General features: G+C 43.3%; 1 protein-coding gene across 2 annotated transcripts; it reads right to left on the minus strand.

The window, feature by feature from the left end:
* Positions 1-6,617: 6,617 nt before the first annotated feature.
* Positions 6,618-27,195, minus strand: CLEC3B (C-type lectin domain family 3 member B). Of its 2 annotated transcripts, none has more exons than XM_040432171.1 (3): positions 27,037-27,195; positions 20,721-20,822; positions 6,618-7,207 (listed from the first exon to the last, which is right to left on the minus strand). In XM_040432171.1, exons 1-3 carry the CDS (start codon positions 27,125-27,127, stop codon positions 6,807-6,809), a joined length of 594 nt encoding a protein of 197 aa, XP_040288105.1. In that variant the 5' UTR covers positions 27,128-27,195; the 3' UTR covers positions 6,618-6,806. The 2 variants fall into 2 exon arrangements, with proteins under 2 accessions (XP_040288105.1, XP_040288106.1); XM_040432172.1 differs by having other exon boundaries at positions 20,721-20,819; positions 27,037-27,163.
* Between the last annotated feature and the right edge of the window lie 554 nt (positions 27,196-27,749).

Genomic DNA, 27,749 nt, shown 5'->3' on the forward strand with positions numbered 1-27,749 from the left:
CTCAGTGAGCAGGACAAAGAAATAAGAAAAAAAAACAAAGGGCAGGTGGTGCTATACAGATACATTTTATTGAATAACTCAGTGGCTGTGCTAAGTTTTCAATTACATGAAATTACAACAGAATTCAGATCCAGGTGAAAACTGCAGAATATTTTTCGTGGGATAACCCCTTTAAGCTGTCACTTATTATATCATTGGAACCCATTCCTATATTGGTATGGCTTCATTTGGATGGCCTTAAATAGTATTTTTTTAACTTTTGTAAAATAATTTTTGGTGGTGTTTCTTTTCATTTCAGCAATACTAAACCATTAAAAATGAAATACAAAGTATTGTCCATTTTAGCAGTCCGTACCGAGAGATAAAACTCGTATATAGATAGGTAATCCAGTGTTTAGTTTACTGCTGCTGTGAAGGGGAGATACTATTTTCTAGTATACTAGTAGATTAGTAGAATTGGGATAACAGTATGACAGCTCTATTGTTCTCTTGATCTAGATCAGGAGTTAGTAAACTTCGGCACTCCAGCTGCTGTGAAACCACAACTCCCAGCATGCACACTCGCTCAGGTGTTCTTGTAACTCCCATAGAAGTGAAAGGAGGATTCTGGGAGTTGCAGTTTCAGAACAGCTGGAGTGCCGGAGGTTGCCGATCCCTGGCCTAGCTAATGACGCTCACTCATTTTTGTAAAAAAACAAAACTGAATATCCACATAAAATGTGATAAAAAGTTTTGATGTAATTTCCCTTTAATGTGGCCACAAGACCAAAAATGCTGTTCCATGGAGATCTAAGTTCATTCTACTAAAACCAAGGGGGTCTTGCAACCATAATTACAGATGTCTAAATAAGGCTTATGACGTCAAGATTCCACCATTATACATTGGACCAGAGTTTTCCAACCATAGGCTCTGAGGCTTTAGAGATTTATTACATAAGAGAAAACTGAATTTTTCCATAAAAAGCACGGCTCTTGTTGATCGGTATTGCATCTCGGCTTTTGTGCAGCAAATCCGCAGCTTTGTACAGTACCAGCAAAGTGGATGAGAATATCTGAATTCTTATTCACATGCTGCTTTAAAAATATGCAGCAGAAAAGCTGCGGTATTGTGGATTTGAAATCCGCGGCATGTCAATTTATACAACGGATTTCACTCTTCTCGATGGATTGGATCTCAGTGCTGAATTTTGAAATCTGCTACGGATACGCATAAAAAATTGCAGCAGATTTTTCCGCTGGATTTTCAATCACGTGTGAACCCAACCTAAAGGAGTTTTGTTGCTTAATAAAATGTAAAATGATTAATCATACTCGTCTAAGCAATCCCCTGCTGCCCTATCCGTTCCTCTTAGGAAGTGACCCTTCAGCCAATCACTTGCTGAGGCGGGTTATCGTCTGCCCACTGATAGGCTGAACAGTCATTTCCTGTGTATTGAAGTAGAGTGACAAAGGACCAGAAAGTGTGGGCAGAAGAGCGGAAGGGGATTGGTGGTGGTAAGTGTATATATAATATTATTTGTTTTTGTGGGAACGACAAAACCACCTTTATACCACTGACAGGTAAGAAATCCAGGACGACTAACCCTCGATTTTCCAGAGATGAAGCTTTAGTTAGATTATCATACTCCGAGACAGCAAGTATTATAGCTCTATGGTTGAATATACCTAATAACCCACAGTAATGTTACCTCTATTCATCCATCCTTCACCCTCTCCAGCCTTTCTTCTCATACCATTTTTACCCATTGACTGACATGTGGAGGATATCCTATTGGATAGTATAAAATGTTAAAACTAAACATGCGTGGCCATCAGTCTTTTTTAAAACTAAACATACATGCTCATTGGTTGATTGTGTAGTATTGTATTAGTGGTGGCCGTTGTACATTTAGAATGTGGAGGGACAAACACCTGTCCGGGCCCTTCTGTGTAGACCTAGGTCACATACAATAGTAATCTTTACGGTAAAAGGGAAATCCAATGGAAACAAACAATGACTCCTCTGGACAGAAGAAGCCATCCTTCATTCCCAGCAACCGTTTGTATGGCAAACTCTGAAGTCTAAATTTTCACCTTTTAAAATTTTCAAAAGATCGTATCCTTCTTGCTTATATATACACATCAAATAAGCGTTATAAATAGCTCTACACAAAACTTACCATATTTTTCGCCCCATAAGGCGCACCTTAGTTTTAGAGGAGGACAATAGGAAAAAAAAAATGTTTCGTTAGACCTCAGATCAGACCCTCAATGTTAATCAGACCTCAGCTCACAGCCCCAATCAGACCCACAATGTTAATAAGAACCTCAATCAGACCTCATATGTTAATAAGACCCCAATGTGAATGATCACCAATCAGACCTCAGAAAAGATCCCCAATATAAATAAGAGACCCCCATGCCTCAGATCAGCCCCCATGCCTCAGAGCATGTAAAATAAAATAAAAATCTACTTACCTCTCCTGTTCTGGACGCCGCCGCTCCTCACCTCCAGCGCTCTTCTTCGTGCCACGGTTTAGAGGTGACCTGACGTCACAGAGTGTCCTCAACGCTGTGCGCAGCCACAGCACAGCCGACGGCAGAGAGCCAGGAAGCGGTGAGTACAGAGCCAGGGGACTGCTGCATTCACCACTTCCCAGTCCTCCGGTACTAATGAGCGCTTCCATAATAGAGGCGCTCATTAGTATTCGCCCCATAAGACGCAGTCCCATTTTCTCCAACTTTGGGGGGGAGAGTGCGTCTTATGGGGCAAAAATACTGTATCTGATTGTAACTATGAGAACCCCCTGACTAAATGTCGTCCAACATTAGATCAATGTAATGGCAATGTATGAACATATATATATATATATTTATATAAATCTGTATAGTGTAAGTACAATGTCCGACTGGGGTGCCAAGGGCCCACCAGTAGAAGTGACTCTAGGTGCCCACCCTATAGTTTCATGCAAATATTGACACTTAAGGGGGTTTTCCGATTTGCATCAACATCCTTTAAAATAATCCTTTATACAGGAAGCTGTAGTGTAATAGCAGACATGACCACTGACAGAGAGAACAGAGTATTGGTGCTGGATCAAATAGTGATCAGGATGGTGAGTTGTTATTTTTTTCATTTTTATTTTAACAGCATCCCTGTAGTTTGGCCCCAAAAATTTAAACTTAGACACCCCCTTCAAGCTCAGTACTTAGATACCAAAACAATACCAAGCTCTGTACTTACTGTAGATAAGGTAACAGAGCTGTGTGTATAGATACAGTAACAGAACTCAGCTGTGTACATAGACACAATAACAGAACCAAGCTGCCTGTATAGATACAGTAACAGAATCAAGCTGCCTGTATAGATACAGTAACAGAACCAAGCTGCGTGCATATATACAGTAACAGAACCAAGCTGCGTGCATAGATACAGTAACAGAACCAAGCTGCCTGTATAGATACAGTAACAGAACCAAGCTGCTTGCATAGATACAGTAACAGAACCAAGCTGCGTGCATAGATACAGTAACAGAACCAAGCTGCGTGCATAGATACAGTAACAGAACCAAGCTGCGAGCATAGATACAGTAACAGGACCAAGCTGCGAGCATAGATACAGTAACAGAACCAAGCTGCGAGCATAGATACAGTAACAGAACCAAGCTGCGTGCATAGATACAGTAACAGAACCAAGCTGCGTGCATAGATACAGTAACAGAACCAAGCTGCGTGCATAGATACAGTAACAGAACCAAGCTGCGTGCATAGATACAGTAACAGAACCAAGCTGCGTGCATAGATACAGTAACAGAACCAAGCTGCGAGCATAGATACAGTAACAGAACCATGCTATGTGTATAGATACAGTAACAGAATCAAGCTGCCTGTATAGATACAGTAACAGAACCAAGCTGCGTGCATATATACAGTAACAGAACCAAGCTGCGTGCATAGATACAGTAACAGAACCATGCTGCGTGCATAGATACAGTAACAGAACCAAGCTGCGTGCATAGATACAGTAACAGAACCAAGCTGCGAGCATAGATACAGTAACAGAACCAGGCTGCGTGCATAGATACAGTAACAGAACCAAGCTGCGTGCATAGATACAGTAACAGAACCAAGCTGCGAGCATAGATACAGTAACAGAACCAAGCTGCGAGCATAGATACAGTAACAGAACCAAGCTGCGTGCATAGATACAGTAACAGAACCAAGCTGCGTGCATAGATACAGTAACAGAACCAAGCTGCGTGCATAGATACAGTAACAGAACCAAGCTGCGTGCATAGATACAGTAACAGAACCAAGCTGCGTGCATAGATACAGTAACAGAACCAAGCTGCGAGCATAGATACAGTAACAGAACCATGCTATGTGCATAGATACAGTAACAGAACTCTGTTACACGCATACTTCTACACATGCAGGCGCTCTTTTACGTGCACACTTTTACACATGGCGGCGCTTTTTTACACACATACTTCTACACATGCAGGCGCTCTTTTACACACATACTTCTACACATGCAGGCGCTCTTTTACACGCACACTTCTACACATGCTGACGTTCTTTTACCGCACACTTCTACACATGCCGGCACTCTTTTACCGCACACTTCTACACATGCCGCCACTCTTTTACCGCACACTTCTACACATGCAGGCGCTCTTTTACACACATACTTCTACACATGCCGGCACTCTTTTACCGCACACTTCTACACATGCCGGCACTCTTTTACACACATACTTCTACACATGCCGGCACTCTTTTACCGCACACTTCTACACATGCCGGCACTCTTTTACACACATACTTCTACACATGCCGGCACTCTTTTACCGCACACTTCTACACATGCCGGCACTCTTTTACACACATACTTCTACACATGCCGGCACTCTTTTACCGCACACTTCTACACATGCCGGCACTCTTTTACACACATACTTCTACACATGCCGGCACTCTTTTACACGCACACTTCTACACATGCCGGCACTCTTTCATACACACACTTTCATACATGCAGGCACCGTTTCATACACACACAGTGACTGTCATACACGCAGGCACTCTTGCATACACACACTGTCATACATGCAGGCACTCTTACATACACACACAGTCATACATGCAGGCACTCTTGCATACACACACTTTCATACATGCAGGCACTATTACATACACACACTATCATACATGTAGGCACTCTTTTACACGCACACTTCTACACATGCAGGCACTCTTTCATACACACACTTTCATACATGCAGGCACCCTTTCATACAAACACAATTACTATCATACACGCAGGCACTATTGCATACACACACAGTCATACATGCAGGCACTCTTGCATACACACACTTTCATACATGCAGGCACTATTACATACACACACTATCATACATGTAGGCACTCTTTTAGACCAATTACAATATATGTAGATTACTTCCTCACCTCATGGCCCTCTGTGTTGCTAGTTGTGCCCCCAGGTCCTGAGCCAGGCTCCTCCCCCTCGCTGCAGCAGGGCTGGGCTCCAGACTGATCACACAGCAGCAGTCCTTCTAGCAGAGCTGCCTCATTGGAGGAGATCCTGTCAGTGCTATTGACTGACAGATTTAAGACCAAATAGCACTCCTGGTCAGAGTAAGGCTGTTTCCACATGATCTAATTTACATTAAATCGTGGCAAAATGCAGTGTTTTTTTCCGCAATTTTATGAAAATCAGATCATGTGGAAACAGCTTTAATAACCAGGAGTGCTGATTACACAAAAACTTGTCAGTTCCCATGAGTTAGCGCTGGTGTGGAGCCCTCCTTCTCATTTAGGAAAAATCGCAAGCAGCATGCATTTGACTGTGTACAGGGGGCAGAGCCTATCGCAGACAGCTTCTAAGCAAGGAAGCTCACTTGCTGGTTTGGGGGCCCACCGAGGACTTCCCAGGCTCCCCGGTGGGCCAGTCCGAGCCTGTGTACGTACAATCTGTAAAATGAATGTAACTGATTATTTGACATTCTGGCCTTTTTGGCTGGATATCCTCTTTGACTTTCCAATAATCCAAGCAGTTGCAGAACATTAATAACTGTACTATGAACAAAGACTTTATTTGCATTTAACAGGATACAGTTACTGATAGCACTTACTCCCACTGTCAATAAGCTATATACAATATATGAGGTGTAAATAAATATACTTGGGGCAGCAAGTTAAAGTCTGGATCTAGTCTATTACTACTATACGTACAACTTAGGCTACTTTCACATTGGCGTTTTTTGCGGATCCATCATGGATATGAAAAAAACGCTTCCGTTGTAATAATACAACCGCATGCATCCATCATGAACAGATTCAGTTGTATTATGTCTCCTATAGCCATGACATCATGATCCGTCATGAACACCATTAAAAGTCAATGGGGGACGGATCCGTTTTCCTATTGTGTCAGAGAAAACTGATCCGTCCCCGTTGACTTACATTGTGTGTCAGGACGGATGCCTCTTTCTCCGCACCACATGGCGGACAGAAAAACCCTGCAGGCAGCGTTTTGGCATCCGCCTCCAGAGCGGAATGGAGATGGAACGGAGGCAAACTGATGCATTCTGAGCGGATCCTTTTCCATTCAGAATGCATTAGGGAAAAAACTGATCCGTTTTGGACTGTTCTGAGAGCCCATGACGGATCTCACAAACGGAAAGCCAAAACGCTAGTGTAAAAGTAGCCTTAGCATGTACTTTTTCAGGTGATATATGCAGTGTGATTTTGTTACATGAGCTCTTAAGCGTGGTTAGCTTATTTCATGGCATGGTGAGCAGCTAAACAATCATGAACTGACACACAAAAGGCAGGGTGTCTCTGCATTTTTTATCAAACCACTTGCCAACGGCAACAGCAGAAAGAGATGCGCAGTTCTCCTGCTTCCCGCCATCAGGCTGGGTGGTTATTTCAGTTTCCCAATGTTTAAAGGAGATGCGGTTACCAGTCATGTCAACCCAGGTTCCTTCATTAGCCATATCATTGATGCCTATCCAAACCTCTGAACTCGAGCCTAAGGTCTTGTGAACATATTCATATAAAGCATCATTTTCATCTCCGTTCTCTGGAGCACTCAGGGTCCCTCCCTGAGAAATGCAGATGTCACTGGCTTCATGGTAAGTCTTTGCTTCGGGAAAGTGCAGTAAACATTTGTTTAGAGCCTTGCCACCTTTCAGGCAAACTGGAAATATAATGAGAATATTTATAACACAACTAGAATAAAAGCATCATAAAACTCAATATCAATTTTAAAAAACTGTGGTAAAATAAATGACCTTAATTTTAGAAATGTTGTGCAACCCCACCGCCAACCGCCCGTTCTACAGAAGTTTGGGTGCTGGAACTACACAGCTCTGCAGAAGATCCAGCTTGACTTCCAGTGCCGGAGCTACTGTGAAACAGCTGATGGACAGGGTTGTGGGGTGTTGGACTACCGCCAAGCAGACATTGATGGCCTATTATGAGGATAAGCCATCAATAGTAAAATCCTGTACAACCCTTTAAAGGGATTGTCCCATAGACAGAGAGAGAGAACATAAAAGTTAAAGGATAACTGTCGTATTGAGTATTGGATTGTGGTGATTAATATAACCTTGGTGGTCCTATTTCAACTTTTCACTGTGTATTCAATTACCCCTTAATTCCGCATTTTTGTTCCCGGTACCATGGGCGTAGGAAGCGGGGGGGACGGATCCCCCCCAGAAAATAATGCGGGGGGGACAGGTTTGGTTAAATCCCCCCCAGGCTCGAGGGTTGCCACCCGTCTGAGACTCCGATCGTATATTTAAAACTATCAGTCCCTCACTTCTGCGGTGGCCGGGTGATCAGCTGAGCTGTGCTCCCGAGCCTCCCCCCTCCTCCTCCAGTAGTCTACACTACAGTCAGTGATGCGGCTGCCAGTGCCAGGCAGTGCAGCGGTTAACTCACTGTTCAGTCTCCAGACTGCTCGCTCCTCCTCTGCCTCCCAGTCCCTCCCTCCTTCTCTCTGATAAGGAAGTCAGGTCCAGACTCCACACAGGAAGTGACATCAGAGAGAGAGGCAGGGAGGGAGAATTTAAATAAATCATTCTTCTTCTCCAGAGTAGACTCCAGTCCACCAGCAGCCTGCCCAAGTAGTGCCCAGCCCAGTGCCCACTGTGCCCTGCCTGCAGAGTGACCAAGACAGTCCTGACACCTGTCCTAGACACTTCTAAAAAGGTATATAAAACATTTGAAGTGTGTAAAAGTCTGTTTCTAATGTTAGTCCCTGCAGACATTTTTGCTAAAAAAAACACTTTTATTATATGCTAATGAGCCTCTAGGTGCTATGTGGGCGTAAAATCAGCACCTAGAGGCTCCGTCCACTCACGCTTTATCCCGCCCAGGTCTCCTGTTCTGCCTGCCCCGCTCCTCTTGATTGATGTGACGGTTCGCAGCAGCGTTGACAAAATCCCGCTCCTGCGCCGTTCACTTCTGTCTTCGGCGCAGTCGCAGTGAGTGAAGGCCGCTCTCCTGATGCCGGCTTTCTCACTGTGACGTAGTCGGCACAGGCGCAGTGAGGAATCCGGCACCAGGATCGCATCATTCACTCACTGCGCCGAAGACAGAAGTGAACGGCGCAGGCGCGGGATTTCGGCAGCGATGCGGCGGACCGTGCCATAAATCAAGAGGAGCTGGGCGGGCACAACACTGGACCTGGGCGGGATAATGGGTGAGTGGACGGAGCCTCTAGGTGCTGATTTTACGCCCACATAGCACCTAGAGGCTCATTAGAATATAATAAAAGTGCTTTTTTAGCAAAAACGGCTGCAGGGACTAACGTTAGAAACATACTGTAATGTAGTGCTGACATTAGCGCATCACTATATCAGTCAGCTACATAACAGTATTTCTGGTGGTAGAAACCATTTAAACAGGTTTCAGAATCTGTCAATCATCAGAAAAAACGTTACGTTATGTAGCTGACTGACATTAGCGATGGGCTGATGTCAGCAGTACATAACAGTTGTATAGTAAGGACCAGCACTCGCTCTAATAGTAATTTCAAGTAGATTTAATGGTCACATACAAGTGATAAGTGACGCGTTTCGGCTACTGTGAGCCTTTGTCAAACGTAATGGATACAAGTTGCAAACAATTTAAATAGCCCGCGGTGGAGCCGGAAATGACATCAGGTTACCATGACAACGTTGTAAACAGAGGACACAACAATGCAGAAATGGTGATTAAACAAGTGGATGAACAGATAACTATCATTGCTTAACAGGGCACCATGCTTTGCAGTGCTACATTCTATTGATCATCATAATATTATTATAGTATAATGTTCCATACTGGATGCTAGAAACTGTAGCAAACTTATACAGAAGAAAAAGGGAAAAAAAGAACATAATTAATTCTCAGTGCACCATGCTTTACAGTGCCACATTTTGCTAAACCTTATATAATGATGTAAAATACTGAATGCAGAGGTGCTACAATTTTGCGTGGTAAACTTACGCCCTGATCAAGCACTAAATGACACGGATTGGAGTCAAGTTCTCTGTGAAAGAAAGAAAGAAAGAAAGAGGGAACATGTTGAAAGGGTTACTGCACACTGTGGCTTACAGAAAACTATTTACATCATAATCACGATTTAATCCCTTTGGTTCTAGGGTTTGCAGGCGATGAATCCAAAAGGCTTCTCTTTTTTTGAGCATTTTACACCTGTCTCCTCCTCTCCGGGCAGTGACACGCGCTCTATTATCTGGAGGCGCAGCTGGGAGATGGCATGTCGGTGTTCCTCAAAATGATATGGGATGGGAAGTAGTAAATTTTTCTTTCTAATGGTAGATTTATGTTTGCAGAAACGGTCCTCATGGAGGTCTCACCGACATACACAAGACCACAGGGACACTTCAAGAGATAGACCACGAAATTGCTATTACAGGTAAAGAAGCCATTTATTTTACATTTTTCCCCTGTGTATGGGTGGGTGAAGTGTTCTCCTTTAATGGCACTAGAGCAGTGTATGCATTGAAGGCATGGATATGTCCCATTCTTGGGTGTTGAGAGGGTGGCCTGGCGCAGGGTATGTCTGTCGCTACCTACATCAGCCCTGACTAAGATGTCTTGGATATTTTTACACCTTTTGTAGCATATCATAGGTGGGGATTGAAATTCTGTAACATTGGGGTAGGTTCTGCTGAGAATACTCCAATGTTTATTGAGGATAGTCCTGCATTTATTGACCCAAGGGTGGTATTTCACCACGAAGGGAACTCGTGGCTGTTTAACACTAGTAGTGGAGCTGTCTTTAGGTGGTTTCGCCTGTTGTGTATTTAATAGGTCTTGCGGATAACCTGTCACGAAACTTGTCTAGCATTTCTTCCTGACGTGCTGTTCTCATATTGGTGTCAGACACTATCCTATTTGCGTGTGGCGGGGCGACATTCGAACCCTCGAACAATTCAGGCAGTACATCAACTCTGTTTGGAAGGAGCTGTTCACCGTGCACTCAGATATGTCTAAAATTAATTTCCTTGACACATGGGTTATAAAGGATGAGAAGGGGCAGATACACACAGACCTATATACCAAGAATACTGACCGCAACAGTCTGCTGCACTTCACCAGTAACCATCCCCCTGCAGTCAAAAAATCACTCCCCTAGTCACAACAGGATAGTGTCTGACACCAATATGAGAACAGCACGTCAGGAAGAAATGATAGATAGATTCCGTAACAGAGGTTATCCGCAAGACCTATTAAATACACAACAGGCGAAACCACCTAAAGACAGCTCCACTACTAGCGATAAACAGCCACGAGTTCCCTTCGTGGTGAAATACCACCCTTGGATCAATAAATGCAGGACTATCCTCAATAAACATTGGAGTATTCTCAGCAGAACCTACCCCAATGTTACAGAATTTCAATCTCCCCCTATGATATGCTACAAAAGGTGTAAAAATATCCGAGACATCTTAGTCAGGGCTGATGTAGGTAGCGACAGACATACCCTGCGCCAGGCCACCCTCTCAACACCCAAGAATGGGACATATCCATGCCTTCAATGCATACACTGCTCTAGTGCTATTAAAGGAGAACACTTCACCCACCCATACACAGGGGAAAAATTTAAAATAAATGGCTTCTTTACCTGTAATAGCAATTTCGTGGTCTATCTCTTGAAGTGTCCCTGTGGTCTTGTGTATGTCGGTGAGACCTCCATGAGGACCGTTTCTGCAAACATAAATCTACCATTAGAAAGAAAAATGTACTACTTCCCATCCCATATCATTTTGAGAAACACCGACATGCCATCTCCCAGCTGCGCTTCCAGATTATAGAGCGCGTGTCACTGCCCGGAGAGGAGGAGACAGGTGTAAAATGCTCAAAAAAAGAGAAGCCTTTTGGATTCATCGCCTGCAAACCCTAGAACCAAAGGGATTAAATCGTGATTATGATGTAAATAGTTTTCTGTAAGTTACAGTGTGCAGTAACCCTTTCAACATGTTCCCTCTTTCTTTCTTTCACAGAGAACTTGACTCCAATCCATGTCATTTAGTGCTTGATCAGGGCGTAAGTTTACCACGCAAAATTGTAGCACCTCTGCATTCAGTATTTTACATCATTATATAAGGTTTAGCAAAATGTGGCACTGTAAAGCATGGTGCACTGAGAATTAATTATGTTCTTTTTTTCCTTTTTTCTTCTGTATAAGTTTGCTACAGTTTCTAGCATCCAGTATGGAACATTATACTATAATAATATTATGATGATCAATAGAATGTAGCACTGCAAAGCATGGTGCCCTGTTAAGCAATGATAGTTATCTGTTCATCCACTTGTTTAATCATTATCTCTGCATTGTTGTGTCTTCTGTTTACAACGTTGTCATGGTAACCTGATGTCATTTCCGGCTCCACCGCGGGCTATTTGAATTGTTTGCAACTTGTATCCATTACGTTTGACAAAGGCTCACAGTAGCCGAAACGCGTCACTTATCACTTGTATGTGACCATTAAATCTACTTGAAATTACTATTAGAGCGAGTGCTGGTCCTTACTATACAACTATCTGTGGATCTTCTCCGGGACACGCGCACCGCATCACTGAGAGCAGAAGTGCCGTTTGTATCTTCTTTTGGAGCAGTACATAACAGTGTGTTCTATAACTCCTTGCCTACCACAGGCCGCCGTTCTCTTAAAATAAAGACTTATAGTATGCTAATGAGCCTCTTCAGGGGCGTAACGATCGCGGTGTGACAGCGACCAGGGGTGGAGGCGGGACATGGGCATGGCTGGAGGCGGGGGGGGGGGGGTCTGGCACATGATTGGGGGGGTCTGGTATTACTGGCACATGATTGGGGGGGTCTGGTATTACTGGCACATGATTGGGGGGGGTCTGGTATTACTGGCACATGATTGGGGGTCGGTCTGGTATTACTGGCACATGATTGGGGGTCGGTCTGGTATTACTGGCACATGATTGGGGGTCGGTCTGGTATTACTGGCACATGATTGGGGGTCGGTCTGGTATTACTGGCACATGATTGGGGGTCTGTCTGTTATTACTGGCACATGATTGGGGGGGTCTGTTATTACTGGCACATGATTGGGGGGGTGTCTGTTATTACTGGCACATGATTGGGGGGGTCTGGTATTACTGGCACATGATTGGGGGGGTCTGGTATTACTGGCACATGATTGGGGGGGGTCTGGTATTACTGGCACATGATTGGGGGTCGGTCTGGTATTACTGGCACATGATTGGGGGTCGGTCTGGTATTACTGGCACATGATTGGGGGTCTGTCTGGTATTACTGGCACATGATTGGGGGGGTCTGTTATTACTGGCACATGATTGGGGGGGTGTCTGTTATTACTGGCACATGATTGGGGGGGTCTGTTATTACTGGCACATGATTGGGGGGGTCTGTTATTACTGGCACATGATTGGGGGGTCTGTTATTACTGGCACATGATTGGGGGGGTCTGTTATTACTGGCACATGATTGGGGGGGTCTGTTATTACTGGCACATGATTGGGGGGGTTCTGTTATTACTGGCTGATGAGAGGCACTGGGGGCTGCTATGAGGCATGGCATGGGGCTCTTATCTGAGGTCTGATTGGGGGTCATTCATATCGGGGTCTGAGCTGAGGTGTGATCTGAGGTCTTATTAACATTGGGGATCTTACTGGGGCTGTTAGCTGAGGTCTGATTAACATTGGGGGTCTGATTGGTGGTCTGACCTGAGGTGTAATGAAAAATATTTTTTTCTTATTGTGCCCACTTCCAGCCTGGAGCCCAGCTGCCCAGAGCACTGATCCGGAGCAGCTTGGAGAAAAAGGCCTCACAGTCTCCCACACTCCTTCTGCCCGGCCAAGCCTGTCAGCACCCCTGAGTCTTCAGAACTGTAAGTGTGTGTGTGGGGTGGTTCACACACACACACACACACACACACACACTTAAAATTTAACGATATAAACAACCCGCATTTTACTGAATAAGAATATACCCGGCGAGCAAAAATGCTGTCCCCCCCAGATTTTTGGGGGTTCCTACACCCATGCCCGGTACTGCCTATTTTTACCTGTGCTTAAAATAGGGTTGCTAGGCATGGTCGGTCTATCTGTTAATAGACGGAGCACGCTGCGTGCAAGGTCACATTACTGACAGCCAGGGACTGTAAGTAAATTATTAAAGCCAGGTCCTCCCCAGCAGCTGCTAACAGTGCCTGGGCTGTGTGCACTTCTCCCTGTCCCTGCGCTTGGCAGACGCTCCCTCACTCAGCAGAGCTGGAGAATGCAGAGTTGAAGCAGCGCAGACCAGGGAAGGGAGATCTGCCGTCTGCTCAGTGTATAAATGAAAGCAACATGTGGTAAGAGGACCCCTTTGTGCTGCAGCAGATTAACCCTTTAGGGGGGAGGGCTCTGGTTACTGACACTTTTGGGGGGCTATTGTTACTGGCTAGTGCATGTGAGGAGCTCAATGCATTGCGGGTAGTGAGGGCAGGCGGGATTAGCCTCAGGGTGAGGGCAGTGGCGGCCATCTTAACTGAATAGTGAAATTGCAGTTTTATGCAGACTGGTTGCTAAGGGCTGAATCTTATTAAATATGGGGTAAGTCAGTCTAATAGTAACTGATTCTGGAATATCATGTTATTAGTAACTACATATATGAAAATTGAAATTAGGGTCTAAATGTGACAGTTATCCTTTAAGTGCAGTCTGACCTAACCATTGCTTAAAAAATGGTTCACTATTAACCTTTCCAAATAGTGGAAGAAGTACTTGCTGTCAACGGAGACGAGTGGAACTGTTTGAAAGAACATGGTCATTTGGTTGTTTCCGACACTCTCGCTCATCCTTATTAAAAGGGTGAATTCAGACGCTGTATATTTGCGATGCAGATCTGCTCCGCAAGTCCACAACAATTTACGGTATAATGCATATGGATGGCAGATCCACGGCATGCTCATTATTTTGAGAAAATGCCATGAACCACAGATATCACACCTTCAATGTATTAAATCTGTGGCAAAATCCACATTATCTTGCTGTGAATATGTGGCCTAATGATGCATGCTCATGCTGCTATTTTGCTGAGAATGGGTATTTGGAAACCCTTGTTCTCAGTAACATCAAATGTCACAGATCTGAGGTTATACCTCTTGTTACGATGGAAGCCTGTGCCCACCGCTATCTTGTTCCCCCCGGTGGGCACAGGCCCCACATCTCCTACCCCACTCTGCATCTTGATTTACCGCAGGTCCAGACCTGCGTGCACTCCTCTGCCTCACACAGCGGGTCTGTATGTCGGCATTCCATGTGCCTGCTTGCTGCCGCACTGCTCCTTTGTTGCAGGCTGTAGCCTGCGCTGTTCTGCTGTATTCTTCGCCTAAGGGTGTGCGCGTTTCCCGGCTCTTAAAGAGTCAGCATGTACAGCCTTAGTCTCTCCTGTCCTATCGCAGTTTACTTCTAGATATTTAAAGCACCCTCCCCTAGGGGAGGGTGCCTGATCCTAAGTTTCCTATCTTGCTAGTGTTCCATAAAAGGGGTACTCATCTGTCCCTGAACTGTAACTCTACCTGTTCATCCACTTTAATTATCTGCTGTTTGCCCTGACTATAGCTTGACTACCGTATTGAACCACTGCTGCCTGCCCTGACCTTGGACAAGTTTCACGGATATGCATGAACTCTGCCTGCCCTGACCATGATTTTTACCTGTCCCCTCAGTGCATCGCACTGGTGTCTCTAACCCCATGGGTCAGCTGGCAACAACATCAGGACTATGATGTAGCGCAGGCATGCTCAACCTGCGGCCCTCCAGCTGTTGTAAAACTACAACTCCCACAATGCCCTGCTGTAAGCTGATAGCTGTAGGCTGTGGAGGGCCACAGGTTGAGCATACCTGATGTAGCGGCTTGATGACTTCTCTGCAGTGAAGACCAGATCCATGTATAGGGGTTAAAAGGTGAAAACCAGGGGACCGTCAGGATGGCACCCTAAACTCAAACCAGTTAGTTTTTACATAAAAGTAAAAAAGAGATGTGGGAAACAACCCCTTTAAAGGGAACTTGTCAGGTGATTTCTGCTGCTTCATCTGAGAGCAGGATATGATAGAGAGTGAGAAGCTGAGATCCAGTATACAGTTGCAAGAAAAAGTATGTGAACCTGGAATGATATGGATTTCTGCACAAATTGGTCATAAAATTTGATCTGATCTTCATCTAAGTCACAACAATAGACAATCACAGTCAATGTTACCATGTTTTTATTGAACACACCATGTAAACATTCACAGTGCAGGTGGAAAAAGTATGTGAACCCCTAGACTAATGACACTTCCAAGAGCTAATTGGAGTGAGGTGTTAGCCAACTGGAGTCCAATCAATGAGATGAGATTGGAGGTGTTGGTTACAGCTGCCCTGCCCTATAAAAAACACACACCAGTTCTGGGTTTGCTTTTCACAAGAAGCATTGCCTGATGTGAATGATGCCTCGCACAAAAGCGCTCTCAGATGACCTACAATTAAGAATTGTTGACTTGCATAAAGCTGGAAAGGGTTATAAAAGTATCTCCAAAAGCCTTGCTGTTCATCAGTCCACGGTAAGACAAATTGTCTATAAATGGAGAAAGTTCAGCACTGCTGCTACTCTCCCTAGGAGTGGCCGTCTTGTAAAGATGACTGCAAGAGCACAGCGCAGACTGCTCAATGAGGTGAAGAAGAATCCTAGAGTGTCAGCTAAAGACTTACAAAAGTCTCTGGCATATGCTAACATCCCTGTTAGCGAATCTACGATACGTAAAACATTAAACAAGAATGGATTTCATTGGAGGATACAACAGAGGAAGCCACTGCTGTCCAAAAAAAACATTGCTGCACGTTTACAGTTTGCACAAGAGCACCTGGATGTTCCACAGCAGTACTGGCAAAATATTCTGTGGACAGATAAAACCAAAGTTGAGTTGTTTGGAAGAAACACACAACACTATGTGTGGAGAAAAAGAGGCACAGCACACCAACATCAAAACCTCATCCCAACTGTGAAGCATGGTGGTGGGGGCATCATGGTTTGGGGCTGCTTTGCTGCGTCAGGGCCTGGACGGATTGCTATCATCGAAGGAAAAATAAATTCCTAAGTTTATCAAGACATTTTGCAGAACTTAAGGCCATCTGTCCACCACCTGAAGCTCAACAGAAGATGGGTGTTGCAACAGGACCTCGACCCAAAGCATAGATGTAAATCAACAACAGAATGGCTTAAACAGAAGAAAATACGCCTTCTGGAGTGGCCCAGTCAGAGTCCTGACCTCAACCCGACTGAGATGCTGTGGCATGACCTCAAGAAAGTGATTCACACCAGACATCCTAAGAATATTGCTGAACTGAAACAGTTCCGTAAAGAGGAATGGTCAAGAATTACTCCTAAAAAAATAGGTGAGAGGGGCACACCTGCATATGGAAATCAGATGGAGTTACAGCCAATGCGTTTAATACCATTTATTTGTGTTCTCAATAAAATCAATTCACAATAAAATATATATCTCTGCACAATAAAATAGATTATATAAATATGAGGTACCTCAATCGATTGCTAAAATACAATTATAACATAGATATCCACACGTGTAGGCTCAATATATTCGCCAGTGTATCACTGGTGGCCAGTAGGAATCGTAGATTGGTGCAAATTCCAATGCGCAAATGGGGTGCGCTATGTCTCTGCTAGTGTTAAATGGTATCTAGCAACTGTCGCTAGTATGTAGCAATTGCAAACAAAGTCTCATAGTGTTGCTGATTTGTCTTTACAGCAGATCAATTGGAGTGTTATAAACCTTATTGTGTGCGAACACACTACTCACAGTTTTAGAAGCGGTGGAATAACTGTTTGTTCGTGCTTAGCGTGGCGTCCCACGTGTTGTAGCACTGAAGGTCTTAGTTCCGGTCTGCTCCCGATGTGAGTATGCAGGGTATCGTGGCTAGGAAGGAAACTGTCCGTTTAGGCGCCGGGGTCTAAGTACTGTGACCCACTGAATTGTCGGCGTTACTTTAGTGTCTGTAGGTATCGACACACAGGGACTTGGATTTCTTCCTTTCTGCTATAGAAAAAGCGCTTCCAAAGATTCCAGAGGTTGCGCAGGTTGTATGCTGCGGTTCATATGCTGCGGTTTCTCGAGACTTGGTCCCACTGAGGAAGGAGTCATTGCCAACTCCGAAACGCGTCTGGTGCACAAGTCTCGAGAAACCGCAGCATATGAACCGCAGCATACAACCTGCGCAACCGCTGGAATCTTTGGAAGCGCTTTTTCTATAGCAGAAAGGAAGAAATCCAAGTCCCTGTGTGTCGATACCTACAGACACTAAAGTAACGCCGACAATTCAGTGGGTCACAGTACTTAGACCCCGGCGCCTAAACGGACAGTTTCCTTCCTAGCCACGATACCCTGCATACTCACATCGGGAGCGGACCGGAACTAAGACCTTCAGTGCTACAACACGTGGGACGCCACGCTAAGCACGAACAAACAGTTATTCCACCGCTTCTAAAACTGTGAGTAGTGTGTTCGCACACAATAAGGTTTATAACACTCCAATTGATCTGCTGTAAAGACAAATCAGCAACACTATGAGACTTTGTTTGCAATTGCTACATACTAGCGACAGTTGCTAGATACCATTTAACACTAGCAGAGACATAGCGCACCCCATTTGCGCATTGGAATTTGCACCAATCTACGATTCCTACTGGCCACCAGTGATACACTGGCGAATATATTGAGCCTACACGTGTGGATATCTATGTTATAATTGTATTTTAGCAATCGATTGAGGTACCTCATATTTATATAATCTATTTTATTGTGCAGAGATATATATTTTATTGTGAATTGATTTTATTGAGAACACAAATAAATGGTATTAAACGCATTGGCTGTAACTCCATCTGATTTCCATATGCAGGTGTGCCCCTCTCACCTATTTTTTTAGTTACCACAATTTAGAAGATTGGGGATATCTTCACTTAGGGGGAGCACCCACTCCAGACTGTTTGGAGGGTGAGCCAATCCAATTATTTTTAAGAATTACTCCTGACCGTTGTGCACGTCTGATCTGCAACTACAGGAGACGTTTGGTTAAAGTTATTGCTGCCAAAGGAGGTTCAACCAGTTATTAAATCCAACGGTTCGCATACTTTTTCCACCTGCACTGTGAATGTTTACATGGTGTGTTCAATAAAAACATGGTAACATTTAATTCTTTGTGTGTTATTAGTTCAATCAGACTGTGATTGTCTATTGTTGTGACTTAGATGAAGATCAGATCACATTTTATGACCAATTTGTGCAGAAATCCATATCATTCCAAAGGGTTCACATACTTTTTCTTGCAACTGTGTATATATATATATATATATATATATATATACACACACACACACAAGTGGTCCCTCAAGTTACAATATTAATTGGTTCCAGAACGACCATTGTATGTTGAAACCATTGTAACTTGAGTAATCGGTTCCAAAGCCCGAAAATTTCATCCAAGATAAGAGAAAATGAACATTTAAGAAAAATAAGTAGATAACTAAGACAGATAAAACAAGTCCTTACATATAACAGTCAGGAATAGCTGATAACTAGTAACTGATAGATCTATTTTACCAGAGAAGTGGCCTTGATTGGCTGGGTCTGGGTCTGAGTCTGAGACATTGTATGTTGAGTCTAGTTTCAACTGACGATGGATCAGAAAAGACAATTGTATGCTAAAAATATTATATCCTAAGGACATTGTATCTTAAGGGACAACTGTATATAATTTCTGAGTAAAAAGCAGAGTACATCCAGAAAGGACTCATAGGAGAGACAATAAGAGTCCTGATTACTCCACCCATATAAAGTGATTAAAGAGGTTTTCCAATACTTTTAGGCCTAGTTCACGCGAACGTATGGCTTTTATCGTTTTTCGCGGTCCGTTTTTCACGGATCCGTTGTTCCGTTTTTGAGTTCCGTTGTGTTTCCGTTTTCTTTCCGTTTTTCCGTTCCGTTTTTCCGTATGGCATATACAGTATACAGTAATTACATAGAAAAAATTGGGCTGGGCATAACATTTTCAATAGATGGTTCAGTAAAAACGGAACGGATACGGAAGACATACGGATGCATTTCCGTATGTGTTCCGTTTTTTTTTGCGGACCCATTAACTTTAATGGAGTCACGGAACGTAATTTGCGGCCAAATATAGGACATGTTCTATCTTTCAACGAAACGTAAAAACGGAAATACGGAAGCGGAATGCATACGGAACACATTCCGTTTTTTTTGCGGAACCATTGAAATGAATGGTTCTGTATACTGACCGTATACGGAACACAAAAAACGGCCCGTACACCCGCAAAAAAAGGTTCGTGTGAACTAGGCCTTATACTGATCATCGGTATCTGATCGGTGGGGGTCTCTTGCCCTTCAGCTGTTTCAGAAGACACTTGCAATAGTGGCCTTCTCACGTTCATTGGTCACATGGCCTAGGCAGAGCTCAGCCCCATAGAAGTGAATGGGAGTGAGCAGTTATACCAAGCACAGCCGCTATACAATGGATGGAACTGTGCTTGGTGAGCAGAGGGAACGCTGTAGCACTACCAGTACCTTCTCAAACAGCTGATCAGGGATGTCGGATATCCACTGATCAGATACTGATGACCTGTCCAGAGGATAGGTCATCAGTATAAAAGTCTCGGAAAACCCTTTTAACAGCTTTCCATATGAGTATGTATACACAGAAGGTTGTCAATCACTGTGTGGGCATGGTATTAAGGATTCTTAGGCCCCTTTCACACAAGCGAGTTTTACACGCGGGTGAACGCATAGCACCCGCACTGAATCCTGACCCATTCATTTCAATGTTTTTTTTTTTAAACCATTCAGTTCTGCGCTGCATGAAAAACGCAGCATGTTCTATATTTTCACGCAGCCCTGGCCCCATAGAAGTGAACAGGGCTTCAGTGAAAAACGCATTGCATCCAGAAGCAAGTGCGGATGCAATGCGTTTTTCACTGATGGTTGCTAGGAGATGTTGTTTGTAAACCTTCAGTTTTTTATCACCCCTTAACAGAGGTATAAAGGAATAGATAGAAATCAAGGCTAGTGCTCAGACAGGAAGGGTTGTCATGGGGATACCGTAGCAGAAGGGCTCTAGACAATCTTATATGATCATTAGTACTCACTTGTCTGCAATGCCTGTTGTTCCTTTAGGTGAGTTACATCTTGCTGAAGATCTTGTAAAGCCTTCTTTAGATCTTCATACATTTTCATGGTGACTACATCTGCTGAATACGCAAATAATATAAACAGTGCAAAATGACCGATCAATCAAAGAATATGTTAGGCACATTAGCGCAATATGCATATATCTATTAAGGTCTTATTAAAGGGGTTGTGCTTATGGGGGGTTGGCAAACTTCCCCTCCTGGGCAGACCTGTGAGGGGAAGCATACTTACCTGCTCCCCGATATGGCTCCCGATTCCTGCGCTCTCCAGTCTTCGCTGCTCCGTTTGGGTCCCTGGATGTAAACTTCCAGTTTGATGCTAATGCAGCCAATCGCTTGCCACAGGGGTGACCTGCTCCCCTTGCAAGATGTCAAGTGGTCATGTGACACAAGGGGAGGACGTCACTGCTGCGGCCAATGACTGGCTGCAGCGGCGTCAAACCGGAAGATTACATTCAGGGACCGAGCAGAGCAGCAGAGGGCAGAGAAGGAAGGAATTGGGAGCCAGCATCAGAAAGCAAGTAAGTATGCTTCCCTTTGCAGGTCAGTTTGCCACCCCCATCCCACCCCCAAACTTGCACTACCCCTTTAATGTTTTAGAGGAGAAAATAAAAAAGAATCTTTAACCAGTGAATAATACAGCCATATAGTGAACAAATAATACCGCTAGGCAGGGCACAACGAACAACAATTAAATCCAATAACTCACAGTAGACATGTTCTCTGATATATTTTTCAGGGCTGGCCTTCAATCAGGGGGTAAAACTATCCTAAGAACAGCCCTGTCCATGGTGGATCCTATGAGGCATAGTTCCTTGCCCTTGCTCGAAAGGCTAATTATTTTTTGCTAAGTACTTCCAAGAACACTAGATCCTAAGAATATCCACAGCTTCACAGCTTTTAAAGGGGTTTTCCGGGATGTTACTACTGATGACCTATCCTCAGGATCGGTCATCAGTATCTGATTGGTGGGAGTCTGACATCCAAGACCCCCGCCGCTGTGTGCGCTGCGGCCTTATCCCTGCTCACCTAGCACAGCGCCATAAATTGTATAGCGGCTGTTCTTGGTACTGCGCTCAGTCCCATTCACTTTAACAGGTGCTCTCCTGAACTCAACTGTGATACAGCTGAATACTGTGGTTGGGGCGGCAGTATTTTGTGCTGCCCTGTGGTATTTGGTTCTGCTGGGTTGGGGCGGTTTTCTGTGCTGCACTATGGTATTACAGGCGCTGCCTACTTCTGTTGTTCCTGCCTACTTGTTTTATCCTGTCTTCTGTCAATTTGGATCCACCTACAACATGGGGCCACTTAAAAAAATAATTCTAGAGCCACTTTAAGTTCCCAATCCGCCCTGTATATTACTCCATAAATGCTCACATAGTACCACTATGCAAAGTTATGCTCCCAAACACGCAAAATTCCTTAATAGGGTTTTGCCATCTCAGACAATGGGGGCATATCGCTAGGATATGTCCCCATTGTCTGATAGGGACCCGCACCTACAATGAGAACGGAGCGGGGAAATGAACGGAGGGCGCACTGCGCATGCACAGCCATCCTCTATTCATTTCTATGGGGCCGCCGAAAATAGCTGAGCGCTGGCTCGCCTATTTCTGTCTGCCCCATAGAAATGAATGGGAGCAGGGGGCGCTCGTGCGAGGTGCGCTCCCATTCACTTCTATGGGAGTAGCACTTGGTGTTGGACGGACCCTCGGAAATCCGGAGTCCTCCAGCCACAGCTCTCCCTGATCCGTTCTCGTCGTAGGTGTGGGTCCCAGAGGTGAGACCCGCACCTATCCTAGCGATATGCCCCCATTGTATGTGATGGGAATACCCCTTTAAGCCCTGCATACCACAATAAAAAGTACAAGCTCTGTGACTTTTTGGGGTTACGAACGCAAAAATTTCCAACATCACCTAAAGTTTTGGAGTGAAAATTTTGTCTGAATTTCAGAGTAGATCAATTTTGTGACACATTTATGAAGTTCGACTTTTTAAAAAGTCACAACTCTATTCCAGACATACCCCAGGCGTGCTGAAAAAGGACAAACCACATTGCGCCAAATTTATTGTTACTGTACAACATCGTAAATTTAGTGCATGTGGGCATAGCAATTCCAATCTAAAAACTAACCTCCAATACACCTGCAATGATAAATTACCCCCACAGTATTTATGGACATACCATGTACACATAATACACAAATGTATACTTTTATGCATGTAATCATAGAAAAAATACAACTTCTCAAATGTGATTTATGATTGAAATCACTGCATAACAGAATTACTCTTCTTTAAAGAGTGAATACTGAAAATAAAGGCTATGGACACCTTTGAGGTATTTTTTTATTATTGTAAGGCTACTTTCACACTAGCGTTTTAGTTTTCTGGTATTGAGATCTGTCATAGGGTCTCAATACCGGAAATAAATGCTTCAGTTTTGTCCCCACTCATTGTCAATGGGGACAAAACTGAACAGAACAGAACGGAGTGCTCCAAAATGCATTCCGTTCTGTTTAGTTGCGTTCCCATACCAGAGGAAAACCGCAACATGTTGTAGTTTGCTTTCCGTCCTGGGATGCGGCTTGACCCCCCATGCAAGTCAATGGGGACGGATCCGTTTTCTCTAACACAATCCGCCACAATAGAAAACGGATCCGTCCCCCATTGACTTTCAATGGAGTTCATGACGGATCCGTCTTGGCAATTTTAAAGATAATACAACCGTATCCGTTCATAACGGATGCAGATGGTTGTATTATCAGTAATGGAAGCGTTTTTGCTGAACCCTGCCAGATCCAGTAAAAACGCTAGTGTGAAAGTAGCCTAAGTAAACCCATTTTTGGCTAAAAATAATTTTTTCAATAAGTTATTAAAAACGGTCAACAGTTTCTCTTCTCCAGTTTTCCGTTTCAGTGGATTTGCAGACTAGCAGGCTCTCTGCTTCACACTGTGTCTGTCAGCTGGATCTGCAGCCAATCCAGTAAAAAGACATAGCCGGCACTACCTCAATGGATATCCTGAGACTTGTGGTTCCACAATGTCCATGGGGCTCAGTACACAATAGAAGATACTGCAAACGCAATATACCGTATGCAAGTTAGAAAGAAACAGCACGACACTTGCCTTGGGACAAATTCACATTCTTTTATTCGCTCCACAGCGGAGCGGGTACATATCACGGGTATAACTTGATACACACAAACTAGTCCACGGCCGTTTCACGTCAGTAGACGCTTTCTCAAGGCCTCGAGACGAGAAAGTGTCTACAGATGTGAAACGGCCTTAGGCCAGTTTGTGTGTATCAAGTTACGGTATACCGGTGATATGTATCCGCTGTGAAGCGAATAAACTAAAATGTGAATTTGTCCCAAGGCAAGTGCCATGCTGTTTCTTAACTTATGAATGGCTGGATCGGTAGCACTTGTCTCTGAACTCCAGCCAGCGCATAAACACTCATTTAAACTAAATTCTTATCAAGCCCATACGTGTTTAGCTATAATTTAGAGATGTTAGGAAAGTGCAGATAAGGACTACAGAAGTATGGTTGCAGAAAGGACCTCCCATGACACCTTATCCTGGGCTGCAATGTGGATGTAAGTGTTGTAGTAGAAGATATATAGCTTGGGCAGAAGCCTAAATTTTATATAGGTGTCATGAGCTGCTATATGTTTAAGAATGATTTTTTTTTTATTAATATGGCCAAAATCATGCTTCCTATGTCATATGTCTTGTGCACAAGTCCAATGCTTGGTATTATGAATGTACAATGTTAAATTAAAGAGGTTTTCTCACTTCAGGAAATTGCATTTTTTCATGTAGAGAAAGTTAATACAAGGCACTTACTAATGTATTGTTATTGTCCATATTGCCTCCTTTGTTGGCTTGTTGAATTTTTCCATCACATTATACATTCCGCATTTCCATGGGTTACGACCACCATACAATCCATCAGTGGTGGCCATGCTTGTACACTATATGAAAAAGCACCAGCCTCTCTGGTGGATGAGACCATGGAAGCTCACATAGGCACACATGCACAACAACTCATGTCCCGGCCACCTCATATCTGCACTGCAGCGGTGGCTGTAACCCCTGGAAAAGAGCAGTGTATAATGCAATTCAAAAATGAATCAAGCCAGCAAAGGAGGCAATATGGACTAGACTACATAATACATTAGTAAGTGCCTTATATTGACTTTGTATACGTGAATGCCAGTTGCTGAAGTGAGAAAACCCCTTTAATGAAGTGCTATTTGGAACTGAGAAAGTAACAAAGAAAAAAAAACGGATAAATCTGGGCACAGGAATAAGATAGCTGTTGGCCAAGTGATCGATCCTGACTCGTTACTAGAGGGGAGATAAGCAGAAATGTGTGTCACAGGCTAAGAGATAATAAAACCATATCCAGAAATTCCATATTTAGGGCACATTCACCAAATACATAATAGTGAGCCTTCAGCCTAAAGCAACGAGAGAAGGATCCAGGGTAGATCCATGCCAGACCCTGACGTGTCAAATACCATTGCATGAGAAGTTTCTAGCTGGATTCCATCAAGGCTGGGTTAATAGAAAGTTTAGCAAATGATTCAGCCAAATTTTTCCAGTCTCTAAAAGAAAAATCCTCCTCCCATTCTGCACATATAAAATGTCCTGGGGGAAACAACTACATTATATAAAGTGAATATGTTGCCTGGTCTCCCTGGGTTTCTATAACAAATAGACTCAAACATTGTCTTGGAATACAGGTTACCATGCTTTTGTTTTAAGGAATTCAGAAAACGTTAAATTGGGAGTCCAACAGATTTAGGAGTCGGCGTGGCATGGAGATGAAGGGGCATGGCATGAAGTCTTGTGATTTAATGCCTCTGTGATTGACGCAGTCATTACTACATGGAAGACCTTTAATTGTCCACCACAGAAAGTCCTAGTACGTAGGGGATTTGTTCTGGTAGAGTTAATTTTTCATGAGCTAGCTGTCAAGTTACATCATTCACATGATTTGGATGAACCTATGGGTTCCTTTACAGTTAAAAATAAAAGAGGACTTCTAAGCATTGACATAAGAAATGGCAGTATAATTTATTCGAATGATCTGTTTTGTTAGAATATTTAAAGATACTACATTCCTTCATCTGTTGGACTTGGAACTGACTAGGGATGAGCGAACTTTGTGTTTCAAGTTTGGCGTACAAGGTTCGGGTTATCTAAGAATTCTATTATGGATTTCGCTATCATGGACCATGTAAGTTATGCTCCGTGGTAGTGAAATCCATAATGGAATTCTTAAATAACCCGAACCTTGTACGCCGAACTTGAAACACAAACTTCGCTCAACACTAGAACTGACACTTTCTAAAGAGTTGCCAAAAGCTCATAAAAATGTGTCTTATTAAAGTCCTAAGAGAAAACATAAACCTTAAAAGCCACTCAAGTTGCACGTCTATAGATCATTACATTGGTTAAATCCCAAATCCATATGATGGTTAAAGCACATCGGGTATTATTGCGTTGTGACCAATGTAGTTCATACTGCCATAAAACTAGGTATATGGTGTAGTTATATACTTTTAGATACCTAAAATATAGACCAATTTGTTACATTTCCAATACTGTCTTTTCAACTCCCCCTAGCAGTAGGTAGTCTCAGTTCTGCCAATGTTTAGACACCATAAGTGAAAGTTCTGTAGATCAAAACTGGAAATATACAGTACATATAGTATATATACACATGTTTACTTCTATAGACATCAGTACAGACATTTATTTCATAAAGGGATAGAGCATATATGGATCCACAGTGGCAGGAGAGGAGTTTTGGCATGTGAATATCCTCAAGAACTGGACTCTGTCCACCACTATTATGTAACATTAACGCCACATGGATTACCAAGCTGTAGAAATTGCTTGAGTTTCTGCTTGTTCAGGATTGCCTAGTGTCCATAAATTCAATCTGTGAAACAGGTAACATTTGCCCACCAAAAAATAGATGGGTGTGATTTTTTATTTAGGAGGTTATTGTGATTGGAATGATCATTTTTGTGACTTTTGGATATGTTGTCCTTAAAAATGAAACAGTGGAGTTGACGACCTTCTAGAAACCAGCATAAAAACTGTCAATACCAGACAAGAAGAAAGCGATCCAGTGTCAAGTAGGTCTTTAAAATGTCACTTTATGAAATATTATGTTCATATAAAACAATTCAGAATGAGCATAATTTTACATGCTGGAGTCCTGAAACATACACGCGTGTTACCAAAAGCAACTCACCTTTATTAGCTTGCCTTTGTTTTTTCTGCTGATAGGTGACTTGGGCAAAGCAAAAGAGGCACAGAACAAGGCAGGCTCGTCTGAGCTCCATGATAATCCCACCACTGGCAATCTACAGTTTGAAGCACACTGTGTTCCTGCACTTTGTTAAATACGCCTATAATAAAAACCTGCTGTTCAGGAACTCCTCCATCCAGGCAGGGAACTCATCCTACTCGACAGAAGTTATTCATATGGATAACAGTAAAGTTGTGACCCTTAATAAACTGTGTTCTTACACTGACATTCTAAATGTAGATCAGACACATATGGTACATAGATTATGTGAAAGTCAATAAAAGTCACGCATATTTAGGAGGAGATTTGTCTCTACTGCAGAAGCCCTGGGAAGCACAGCACTTTGTGAAGTGCACTGTAAGGCTGGGTCCATATATAGCAGAAGAAATTTGCCATGGATTTTGCTGCAATTTTGTCGAAATCCGGGCTAAAATTCAGATTTTTTTAAATAATCTACAGTCATGTCCATAAATATTAGTACATCAACACAATTAAATTTTTTTTGGCTCTATACACCACCACAATGGATTTGAAATGAAACAAATAAAATGTGCTTTAACTGCAGACTGTTAGCTTTAATGTGAGGGTATTTACATCCAAATCAGGTGAACGGTGTAGGAATTACAACAGTTTGCATATGTGCCTCCCACTTGTTA

Source organism: Bufo bufo, chromosome 5, assembly GCF_905171765.1.
Source record: "Bufo bufo chromosome 5, aBufBuf1.1, whole genome shotgun sequence".
Lineage (NCBI taxonomy): Eukaryota > Metazoa > Chordata > Amphibia > Anura > Bufonidae > Bufo > Bufo bufo.

Coding starts and splice junctions, on each gene's coding strand:
- CLEC3B (XM_040432171.1), bottom strand. CDS start 27,127: ATGGAGCTCAGACGAGCCTGCCTTGTTCTGTGCCTCTTTTGCTTTGCC. Junction 20,823..27,036: donor ACAAAGGCAAGCTAATAAAG/GTGAGTTGCTTT, acceptor TTGCGTATTCAG/CAGATGTAGTCACCATGAAA. Junction 7,208..20,720: donor ACAACAGGCATTGCAGACAA/GTGAGTACTAAT, acceptor TTATATTTCCAG/TTTGCCTGAAAGGTGGCAAG.